Below are 12359 nucleotides of genomic sequence, written 5' to 3'. Positions count from 1 at the left end.
TCTCAATCTCATGATCTGCCTTCCTCAGCCTCCCAAAGTGCTGGGATTACAGGTGTAAGCCACTGCGCCCGGTGATTTCATTTATTTAAATAAGATAAAATTTTGATTACGCCTACTCATAACTGAGATTGATCTTCCCGCTGAGGCATCAAATTTGGGGAATTTTTATTATTTAAGAAAACGACATTTTCAATGGTAAGTAAATTACCAATTCGCTATCTGGAATAGGAGTGTCTCCTTCTTAAACATTTGAATATGCACATAACAACACTCAACTCTCTTCCCTATATTAGAGCCTTGAGGTCCAATGACAAGAATGTATGAACAGAGAGAAATCACCAGGTTTCATCCCAGTAATAAGAAGGGTTATCGTAAGACTTCCAGTGCTTCTGTCCTTCGCATACTGTGTGAGCTAGGATCCAGTTGAAAGCAGATGGCATACTCCAACTGGATAACTGAAGTGAGCTTAATAAAGAGACTGCTTTACAAAGGCAAAGGCAGAGTTGACAGTAACCCACAGTGATGGTGAAGCACCCAGGGACTAACAAAGTAAAGAGGGGAGCCATTGCAACATCAAGTCCCAGAGGAGCAAAGGAAGGAAGTGGCTATCAGCAGTGGGAGACAGCTGTAGCTATAGCTGTAGGAGGGGCTGCTGCAGCCTTCAAAGAGGAAAGATGCCCTGGCCAACCCACTGCCCTGTAGGAAGAGAAACCATAAATTAAACCGTACACTGACCTCACTCTTCTCCCATCTGTGGTTCTCCTGCTGGTGCCTTCCATTGATCCAAATCAACAGGAAGCCAAAGAGTAAGACAGGCAAGCTGAGGGAGTCCATAGAGGTCAGCCTCATAGGGCACAAAGCCCAGCCTCATGAGGCACATGGCGGGGGAGGATAGAAAATGAATTTGAAGGATGAGATTGAGAACATCGCCAGGTACACCCTTTCCAAAATACTTCCACTACAAAGTATTTATAATCTTATTCATAAACTCTATTTTTTGTTATATACATTCCTAAGAATTGAGAGAGAACAAAGATATATAACAACAGATTCATTAATGACAATGACATCTGGTAGTTCCTAATATTATTTTCATAGAAACACAAGATTCATTGATATCATTCACTCAAAGACATGGTAAAGTCTTCTCTGTATCTCTCTCAAAGCTGCTGAAATGCACTAAAAGAAGGAAAAATTGGAAAGAAAATTTTATCTACTGTGAGGCTAGGTTATGGTGGCTCACATCTGTAATCCCAGCACTTTGGGAGGCTGAAGTGGGAGGATTACTTAAGGCCAGGAATTTGAGACCAACTTGGACAACATAGTGAGAGACTGTCTCTACTAAAAACGAGAATAATTTAAAAATTAACCAGCCATGATGGTGTGTGCCTATAGTCCCAGTTACTTGGGACCCTGAGGCAAGAAGATCTCTTGAGCCCAGGAAGTCAAGGCTGCAGTGAGCTATGATTGTGTCACTGTGCTCCAGCCCAGATGACAGAGCAAGACTTCATCTCTAAAAAGCAAATAAAAATAAATAAATAAATTGATCCACTATGAAACTAGCAAAGAGCTACAATTCTCATATCACAGGCTATAAAAATTGTCTGCCAGTGTATAATTTTTATTAAATCAGTGGATAACTCTAAAAGGTGATATATTCCTCTACAGATCTTAACTGGCTTTCAGATTTCTCTCTAAGTAAGGAGAGAGTACAGAGAAGCCCAATGTTAGGTGGTGAGGACTGGCAAAAAGTGGGGGACATCTGTGCAAAGGGGCTGGTTCTCTACCAGAACGAGCTGATGGAGAACGTGACCCCGATGGCAGTACTATGTGAATCCTTCATTTTTACTATCTGCAAAACTCTAAAACTGAAAACCTTAACATGGAGGAATCATCTGGAGGCAAGAGATGTAGGAAAATAGAAGGAAAAGAACAATTACCTTTTCCCTGCCATTCTTTTCATAAATGCTGAACCAAGTCAACAAGTAGTGGTAAAGCACCAACTATCTGTCTACCCTCCCCCAACTCACACTCAGTAAGCTGGGATATGTGATCTGTCTGAGTGATATGCTCACTCACTACACAACTTTTTTGAACAGAAGACATTGCAGAATTGGAAGAATTTTTTATGAGACAAAATATCCAATCTAAAGCTAATGTCTTCCCCAAATCACTGTCTCCATCCACTCTACCTATTCTTGGGCAAATAGTAGGTTCGGATAGAATTACTTCTACTCGAGAATGGATAATAAATGCAAAGCCATTAACATCCATAGATTCTATATGCATAGCTTTTATTTTTACAAAAAGGAAAGATTTACCAACAAATGGCAGATAAATACATTTCAGAAAAATAGCACAAGAAATACAGAAAATTTTCTGATAAATTATTTTCTGTACATGCAAAAAATTGAATACATGAACTTTTATTTTAAAAAGTCCAAAATAAGCTAGCCAAATAAGAAAATAATTTAAGATAATCATAAAACCATTTCAGAAGTGAACCCTACTTAGAAACTGTTGCTTAAAAAGAGAGTCAACTATCTACATGACAGACTTTTAAATGTAAGGAAACACATGGGAACATCAGGGAAAAAATGAAAAAAATTCAGAAATAATACTTATGGAGGGCAATGGGTAACAGATGTCCCTGTAGTAGATAACAGATCACATAGATTCTTCAATTGAAAGCCACAAGGAAAATATCTTTACAAAAAAATAAAGGAAAATATGAATCTTCAGATCAAAGGAATTACCATTTTCCAGAAAGAAAAAAAAAAAAACCAACACAGTGACTTACAGTGAGAAATATCAAAGAGAAGTTACCAAACTTTCAATGTTTAAAAATAACTTGATTGGCATCAAAGCCAAAAAAAAAAAAAAAAAAATGCAGGAGTAAGAGGGATGGGAGGGGGCAAGCCATCTACAAAGAAAAAATAGTCAATCTAGCCTCAGACTTTTCCAGAGCAAGGGCCAATGCCAGAATACAACAGAATGACATCTTACAAAATTATGAGGGGCAAAAGCATAATTCTATAATTTTATACACATTCAACTTGTTTGTTCATAGAAACAACCAAAAGACATTTAGAATTTAACACACTTGGGCCCTGTTTGGAAACAAACCCTTTTAACCAAACACTCAATCAACCTAAGATGCTCAAGAAAGAGAATGTCATTGATGAAAAGGCTGGTGGTGATCTGACTGCATTTAGATCCAAGACTAACACTCAGCCCACAAAGCATGGCCCTGCCTCCGGACCTTTGCAGCTGCTCTTCCTTCTTCTGCATGTCTCACCCTCTCACCTTGCTCAAGTTTTGATCCAAACTCACCACTTCAGAAACCTGTTCCCTGATGATGCTATCAAAAATAAACTTCCCATCACTCCAGTCTCCTAATGTGCTTATTTTTATTGCTGCCTGACAAAATATATATATGTATGTGTGTGTATAGATAGATAGATAGATATAGATATAGATACACACACACACATACATATATAGTCTGTCTTGTCTAGTACAATGTAAGTTCCTTTGTCTCTTTGACAGTTTACTGCTGTATTCTCTGTGCTTGGTGCAGTCCCTAGGATGAAAAGGGCACTCAAAAAGAATCTGTTAATTGAATGAACTAAGGGAATTATGTTCAAATTCGCAAATGCTAAAATCTTTTGAAAATATAAAACCAACACTATGTATTAGTCCATTTTCACACTGCTATAAAGATACTACCTGAGATTAGGTAATTTATAAACAAAGAGGTTTTATTGACTAACAGTTCTTCATGGCTGGAGAGGCCTTAGAAAACTTACAATCACGGCTGAAGGGGAAGCAGCCATGTCTTCCATGGCAGCAGGAGAGAGAGAAAGAGCAGGGGAAACTGCCACTTTTAAACTATCAGATCTTGTGAGAACTCGCTCACTCTCAAGAGAACAGCATGGGGGAAACCACCCCCATAATCCAGTCACCTTCCACCAGGTACCTTCCTGAACACATGGGATTACAGCTCGAGATGAGATGTGTGTAGGGACACAAAGCCACACCATATCACACTATAGCTGCAAACAACGGTGAAAGAAGGGCTAAGTGATGTGTGCTTATTTCCTCAACTTTAAGAGTAAGAAATCTATCAATAAAGTCTAAATTTGACAATCTGTAAAACAATCACTTGATCCCTTTTAAAAGTCAGTAAGATACTTTAAGCTTTGTCTTTGTAAGTGATTTTCATTATCTTCTGAATGTTTGCACCTTGTAACTTACTAGGGCTCTCTGAGAAAATGACAAATAAAGCACAGACCATGACCAGTGACACTGATGATGTATATCAGGTTAGACTAGTCAAACATAAATATTCAAATACAAATATATAACGTGGCTAGAGTTGTCAAGGGTTTGGGGAAATGGGGGCTCTCAAACATGATGGATGGCAATGTAAGTGATACAACACTTTTGGAAGCACCTGGGCAATATCTAGCAAAGTTTATGATGTGCATATTCACTCACCCAGCAATTTCATTTCTAGGAAATTGTATGCAGGTTCATTTGCAAGGCAGACAAGAATGTTCATCGTAGCATTGAAAATAATAGCAAAGAGTGGGAACAAGTCTAAATCTCCATCAAAAAGAACTGGTTAATGATATTTCAAAAGTAAATACTAAGCAATTTTACAAAAGCGAATGAAGTAGATGCATATATTGATATTCAAAGCAAGTGCTCTACCACCAAGCTACACACGCTGACATATATTGATATGTAAAAGTATGCAGAATATATGAAATGGAAAAAGCAAGCTTCAGAACAACATATGTGGTATGATTTCATTTATGTAAAAGAAATATTTAAACCTATATATATAAGTATGTGTTTCCAACTCTATGATGTTTGCATGGAAAATATCTGGAAAGAGTTTTTCCCAAGTGTTCATGGTAACCACCTCTAGGAATAGATATAAGGGAAAGAATGGAAAATGGAGAGATTTACTTCATAAACTTCTACAATATTTGAATTGTTTTAAAAAGCATACATTACTTTCATCACAGAAATTAACTTCTAAAAGTCTTACACATTTCTAAACATATTTATTAAATGCCATATTTGTATGCTGAGAATACAAAATGCCACATTTTGTGTCATCAGAAGACTGATTTAGCAAGAAAAATAGTTCAACCTCACAAAGTATCCATAGTCACACATAGACTAAACCATAAGCTCCTTGAAGACAGGGTAAGGCATGTTTTCTTTGCTATTTATCCCAAGTACCTATCACAGTGCTTTCTACATAGAAAACATTCACTAAATATTTGCTAACTAAATGAGTTACTCAATGAATGAATGAAGGCATATGTTATGAATCTGAAGTTATCTGTAACTCAGTGACCCTACCAAACTTATTCTTTCATGAACCTAGATTTGTTCATTTGCAAAATCAAACTTCTGATGTTTTATGATCACCTGTGGATTCTATAAACCTAAGTCCATGTGAGAACAGGCATCTGACTGGTGATGGGGAATGTCACTTCTGGTCCGAGGCTGCCACCCACATTGTCAGAGCCCCAGGGTTTACAGGGATGGCAACAACTTAAAGAGTTCTCATGTTATGTTTTTTGTGTCTTTTTGATCCCATACTGTTTTGAAGACAGTTCCAGAGAAGTATGAGTCAAAATCTATAGGTGTGATATCAAATTAGTAACTGCAGGTGTTAAAAAGTGCATTCCTGCAAACACTTGGATCTCATATCCAACCTACCAAAGAGGGCAGCAAGTACCTGCCATGCCTAATGTTTCATGTGCCACACATGAATACTGACATGGTACAGAACATGACACCAATCCCACCTTCTGGTTTTCCAGTAGGTCTTCTCTGCTCTACACATCCAGTACAGAGCACTTCACTAAGAGAAATTTTAACTTTGATCAGTTAGTACCCTCTTTTCTTGTTTATTACCTTGATTTTTTTCTTTCTTTTATTTCTTTTTCTGCTTACTTTGGATTTAGTTTGCTCTTCTAGTCTCTTAAGGTAGAAATTAGAACCTTCTTCTTTTCCAAGACAGACCTTTTGTAAATTTTATTTTAGATTCAGGGGGTACACATGTAAGTTTGTTACGTAGGTATATTGCATACCATTGGGGACTTGGCTTCCAATGTACCCATTTCCCAAACAGTGAACACTATACCCAATAGATAATTTTTCAACCCCTGTCCCATCCCACCCTACCCTGTTTTGAGGTCCCCAGTGTCTATTATTTTCATCTACATGTTCATGTGTAAACATTATTTAGCCCTCACTTATAAATGAGAACATGTAATATTTGGTTTTCTGTTTGAGTTAGCTCACTTAGGATAATGGTATCCAGCTCCATCAATGTTGCTGCAAAGGACATGATTTCATTCTCTTTTATGGCTGTGTTTTTTTTTTTTTTCTTATTTAAACTAAGAAGCTCTTATTTTACTAAAACCAATAATGCTTGTGAAAAAAAAATAACTGTATATCCTGATTTTCACTAAGTTTCATTTTAAATTGGCAACCTTGGTGTTAGGGTTTAGCTCTGTGTCCCCATCCAAATCTCATCTTGTAGCTCCCACAATTCCCATGTGCTATGGAAAGGACCTGGTGGGAGATGACTGAATCATGAGGGCAGGCTTTTCCTGTGCTGATCTCATGACAGTGAATGGGTCTCATGAGATCTGGTGGCTTTTAAAATGGAAGTTCCTCTGCACATGCTTTTTGCCTGCTGTCATCCATGTAAGATGTGACTTGCTCCTCTTTGCCTTTCACCATGATTGTGATGTTTTCTCAGTCACATGGAACTATGAGTTCACCATTAAACCTCTTTCCTTTGTAAATTTCCCAGTGTTAGGTATGTCTTTATCAGCAGCATGAAAATGGACTAATAAAATTGGTACCAGTAGAGTGGGGCACTGTTAAATAATATTTGGAAATGTGGAACTTTTCAACTGCGTAACACACAGAGGTTGAAACAGTCTGGAGAGCTCAGAAGAAGACTGGAAAATGTGGTAAAGTTTGGAACTACCTAGAGACTTGTTGAATGGCTTTGACCAAAATGCTGGTAATGATATGGACAATGAAATCCAGGCTATGGTGATCTTAGATGGAAACGAGGAATTTGTTGGGAACTGGACCAAAGGTGACTCTTGTTATGTTTTAGTGAAGAAACTGGGAGCATTTTGCCCTTGCCCTAAAGATTTGCAGAACTTTGAACTTGAGAGAGATGATTTATGATATCTGGCAGAAGAAATTTATAAGCAGCAAAGCCTTCAAGAGGTAATTTTGGTGCTTTTAAAGACATTCAGTTTTATAAGGGAAGTAAGCTTAAAAGCTCAGAAAATGTGTAGCCTGACAATGTGATAGAAAAGAAAAACCCTTTTTCTGAGAAGAAATCCAATCAGTATACACACACCTGTGTTTACTGATTTAACATCTATCACTCATCAGACAATCAGAATCACGACTGTTTTGTTGACCAGTACTAATCTCAACAAACATTTGTTGGTTAAATTAAAATACAACATAAGTGAATTTTCTTCCCTCTTGTAATAAATGTTTATAAGTTGGTTAGAGTAAGTAAGGGGAATGGAGTCCCTATTTCACTCACATTCAAAGTGGGCTTTCCTACCTGGGATGAAATTTGAAAAATGTTTAGATTGAAGGGAAGGGTCAGTATTTGGCACAAGAGAAATGTTGTGAGACCCAAGGTGAGACAGGAAAAGGTAATATTCTAAAAGGAAAAAAGAGAGAATGAAAAAGCTAATTATATTAAGTGATGTAGATTGGATTTCCCCTCCAGATCTCACATTGAGATGTAATCCCTAGTCTTGTACGGGGCCTAGTGGGAGGTATTTGGCCCCTGGGGGTGGAATCTGGGGGTGGAGCCTTGGTGCTGTTCTTGCAGTAGTGAGTTCTCCTGAGACCTGGTTTTTTAAAGTCTGTGACACCTCCCTTGCTCTTGCTCCCTCTCCTACTGTATGACTTGCCAGGCTCCTGCTCCACTTGTCTTCATGAATGAAAGCTTCCTGAAGCTTCACCAGGAGCTGAGGTGACTCCTGTACCACACTTCTTATACAGCCAGCAGAATCATCAGCCAATTAAAACGATTTTCTTTATAAATTACCCAGTCTCAAGTATTTCTGCATAACGGCCTGCATTGAGGAAGCAAAGGAAGTAGGGCAGAAAACAGATTTGGAAATTGGGAAGGTTAACCAGGAGGTGAGAACTTCAGAATGTCACTTGGCAATGGGAAAGCTGAGGCCAAGTTGATTAGGGAGAAGGAGGCTGATTGAGGCAGCAATTTTGATCCTGTGGAGGGAGAAGAATGTGATGAAGAAGGTCTTTGTTCACAAGGAGTTCCAGGTGTGAGGTTAGCGCACCTGGAATGAAACCTTAACTGGGGGAAATGAGAGGAAATGTGGGAAACAGCTGAGGACCTTTGTAAACTTATCAATCCTGTATGCTGATTGAGCACCCAAGTGCCAAGTCTAGGAGGAATACATCAAATATTAGATTACTCATTTGAGAGCATAAAGATGAAAGTTGCTGCCCTGGCAAACAACCAGGCCGTCGTTTAGCCCTACCCACTGAGATGACTACATCTATGTTGAGTCTCTTGTCAAGGACAGTCTCCATGTCTAAGAAAATGACAGTGAGAAACAAGAATGAAGTGCGCATTAGGTCGAGTCTGTTCTGTATACCCAAGCCTGCTGTGGGCTTCTTGCTGGTTCTCACAGCTGTAATAGTGTCTTGGGAATTATGTTATTCTCAATTGCCCTTCAGGCATTATCTTTCCCTTTCTTTCTTTTCTTCCCTTCTTCCTTCCTTCCTTCCTTTTTTTGAGATTACGTTTTGCTGTATCACCTAGTGCAGTGGTGCAATTACAGCTCAGGGCAGCCTCGAATTCCTGGGCTCATCAAGACATCCTCCCACCTCTATCTTCAAAGCACTGAGATTACAGGCATGAACCATCACACCATGTATTTCTTCATAAATTTAAAAAAAAAAAGACTGGGTGTAGTGGCTCTCACCTATAATCCCAGCACCTTGGGAGGCTGAGGCAGGAGGATTGCTCGAGTCCAGGAGTTCAAGACTAGCCTGAGAAACATAGGACAACCCCATCTCTACCAAAAAATAAAAATTAGCTGGTTGTGCTAATTTCATGGTTGTGCATGCCCCTAGTCCCATTAGGAGGCTGAGGTGGGAGGATTGTTTGAGCCCAGGAGGTCAACACTTCAGTGAGCCACAATAGCAGCACTGCATTCCAGCAGCCTGGGAGACAGAGTGAGACCCTCTCTAAAAAAAAAAAAAAAATAGCTTGGTGCTAATCCAAGACCTGAGACCCCACTAAATGCTGTAGACTGCAGTATTAGGTTGGTGCAACAGTAATTTTGCCATTGAAAGTAATGCCAAAAACTGCAATTACTATTGCATCAACCTAATAATAGATAATATTCATAGATAACAGATATTTATTGAGCTTACTTTATGCCAGGCTCTGTTCTGTATAAAAACCTTATGTATATGTATGAACTTATATGTATTAACTTCTTTTATGTTCACAAGAAGTACACAGAATAGTTACTATTATTCCCATTTTCCAGATGGGGAAAATGAGGTCCAGAGAGATTAACGTCATTCAGCAAGTGTCAGAAGGCTCAAACTAGCCAAGCTGACTCCAGAGCCCAGCTCTTCATCATGACACTAGTTTCTTAAATTTGTATGTATCTTACAATTTACAAAGCCCTTTGGAAGAGATACAAATATTACATGATCCTCTCAATAATGCTTCAAAGTGAGTAAGGAACATCTTTGTTTTCATTGCAGAGATAGGGAAACTGAGGCTCAGAGACATTAAATTACTGAGTAGGAAGTCAATAACACCAGTATCAGGCTAGGTGGGGCCTGAAATCCACGACTCCTGACTCCTACAATGCCACACCATCTCTTGCTTCTGCTTCAGCAGCCTTCTTAGGATTAAATTGCATCTACACAATCAAATATGCAGAGTGATAAAGGCTGCATCTAGGGTTTCCTGGGTTTGGCACAAAAGTCCTGATGTCTGAAAACATGACTTTATCTCTAACTTGAAATATAATTTCAGACAGCCTCAATGTCAAGGAGTAGCGTGGGAAGAGAACAGGAAAGGAGAAGCTGACCAAGTGAGCAGGATCTAATAGCTGCCTCCAAAAATGACCCTTCCTTGGAATGGCTGGCTACTGCCCGTCAGAGTGGCCCTGCTGCGGCAGCAGCTCGAGAGAGTGTCCAAAAAGCAATGCAGGGATGCAAACACGGAGAATAGAGCAACCCTAGACCAGACCCACAACCAGAGCCCTTTAGTATGCCTTTTCTGGTTAACGCCTCTCTGGTCTCCATGCCTTCTCTTCCCCACCCCTCCATGCCGTGCCCACGGTGCCAAACGTTGTAATTCCACTCTGGGCTGCCGCCGGTATGTTTCTGTCTTATTTCTCCAATACCCCAGGAACAAATCCATTCTTTTGGAGTCTTCTGATGGTTTCTAGTAGCCAGGACATTGCAGCCCTGGCTCATATTACCCACTAACTCATCATCCTTCCATTGCACGCTTCACACCGAACCGCGTTTGCTTCCGATCCGCAGTGACCCCCCTCCCTCTTTTTTAACTGCAGTCCAATAATGCTGACATGGTTAGGAATCGGAAGTCATGGCTATCGCGGTCAACTCCCCGATAAGCGGAAGCTTGGGGCAGGGACTGTAAAGCCTAGAACGTGCCTCCGTCCTTTGCAACATCATCTACTTCCCTCACTCGCCCCCCAGGCCCTGCTGGCCAAGGGGCAGCCGCGAAAACCGCGCAACCCGGGGATCCTACCCCTTGCCTCCTGCCGCTGCGGCGGCTGCTATAGAAACACCAGGCGTACACATGGGGCTGAAATTAAACACCCATCCTGGACGCGGACCCGAGCGGGATCTGCCTGCCGCCGCGGTCACCATGGCAACATGCCGAGAGGCGGGCAGCCGGCGGCGAGGCGCGGGGATACTCACTCCATGGCTGGGCTCGGCGGCCGGGCGCGCTGCTGCGGGGCTCACCGGCGCTGCTTGCCTCTGCCGGAGCGGAGCGCTCTGGCCGCGCCGCGCGCGAGGTGGAGCTGGGAACCGTCTCCCCTCCCAGCCCGCACCCCCTCCTTCCCTGGAGGGTTGAAAGTGAATGCTCAGGCTCTCTCAGCTCCCAGCCTGCGAATAAAACGGGAAGCAATTGGATAATGTTGTTCGCTGGGCGCTAGACAAGCAGCTCCACTTAAGGGTTTCGGGGAGGGAGGGCGCTGGCAGCTGGGGTCGGGTGAGGTGGCCACCAGCGCGCAGTGCCGCGCGCCCGAGGCGCCAGGTGCACCGGCGGCTCCCTTGGGATTGGCAGCGCAGCGCGGAGCCTGGGGAGAAGGGTGGGAGGGGGAGCAGTGCGGCTGTGGCGGGTGGCACAGCCCAGAGGGCGTAGGGAAACGAGTGAGTCATTGGCAAGGTGGCAGCTCTCACCGCTTAGAAGTTGCAAGAAGCGTCTGGCCTCTGCTAACAGCAAGGACTTCCCCCAGTGGGCTGGGTACGGGTTCGGAAACGCCATTGTGCCGGCCCGGCGAGATCCCTGTGAGTTTGCCAAGCAAAACTCCAGCTGTCTTGCGGTACCTTAATGCGGCGTTTCACCACCTTGGCAACCCCACGCCCCTTTTCCGTTTCACTCTAAATTCTGCGTGTTCCCGCCTGCCAGGAAGACATTGTCCAGGGTCAGTTTCCCTAGTCTGTGATTTGAAAACAATAGCTATATTGAATATGGTTTCCCAAATTACCCCATCCCCACCCCCGCGGTAATAAGCCACCCTGGAGCACGTATTCCCTGCCTCCTACCCCTCTGAGACTCTTCTACTCTTAACGGCTTCCAGAGCAGGGAACCTGGTTCTCATCCAGGTGTCCTGCATCTGCTACAATGAAGAGTAGATGGGACAGCTTCAGGCTTTTCTTATATCTTGCAGCCGGGTCCCTCTGTGAGTCAGTGTCTGCCAGGTGCTGAAAACGCTGCACCAGGAATAGGCATGGCCATCACCAGTCCCTGTCTGCCCTGCAGGAGCTCACAGGTTAAAGTAGAAACGCAAAGCACAGATAAAGACAAAAATAAACATATCGTCACAGCTGAAAACATTGCTATAAAAATTAAGTAATAAGATGCTGTCATGAAATGTTCTAGAATTAATTTCTGGTGATGATTGTGCAACTGAACATACTGAACGCTATGAAATTATACACTCTGGGTGAATTTTGTGGTCTATGAATTATACCTTAATAAAGATGTGTTTTTTAAAAAAAATACTCTGATGGAGAATAAAAGGGAAAGT

At 41.7% G+C, this 12359-nt stretch overlaps 1 protein-coding gene across 1 annotated transcript in view; it reads right to left on the bottom strand.

Moving 5' to 3' along the window:
* PALM2AKAP2 (PALM2 and AKAP2 fusion) overlaps nucleotides 1-11095 on the bottom strand; it is a 506606-nt gene extending 495511 nt beyond the window's left edge. The window contains 1 exon segment of the mRNA XM_032240316.1: nucleotides 11023-11095. Within this exon segment, the coding sequence (XP_032096207.1) occupies nucleotides 11023-11027 (5 nt within the window). The 5' untranslated portion in view covers nucleotides 11028-11095.
* Nucleotides 11096-12359: the final 1264 nt, after the last annotated feature.

The sequence above is a fragment of the Sapajus apella genome, unplaced genomic scaffold, assembly GCF_009761245.1.
Source record: "Sapajus apella isolate SASKATOON/1434 unplaced genomic scaffold, GSC_monkey_1.0 scaffold46, whole genome shotgun sequence".
Classification (NCBI taxonomy): Eukaryota; Metazoa; Chordata; class Mammalia; order Primates; family Cebidae; genus Sapajus; species Sapajus apella.
Note: the sequence above shows the minus strand (reverse complement) of the source record. Positions and strands in the feature narration are given on the sequence as shown.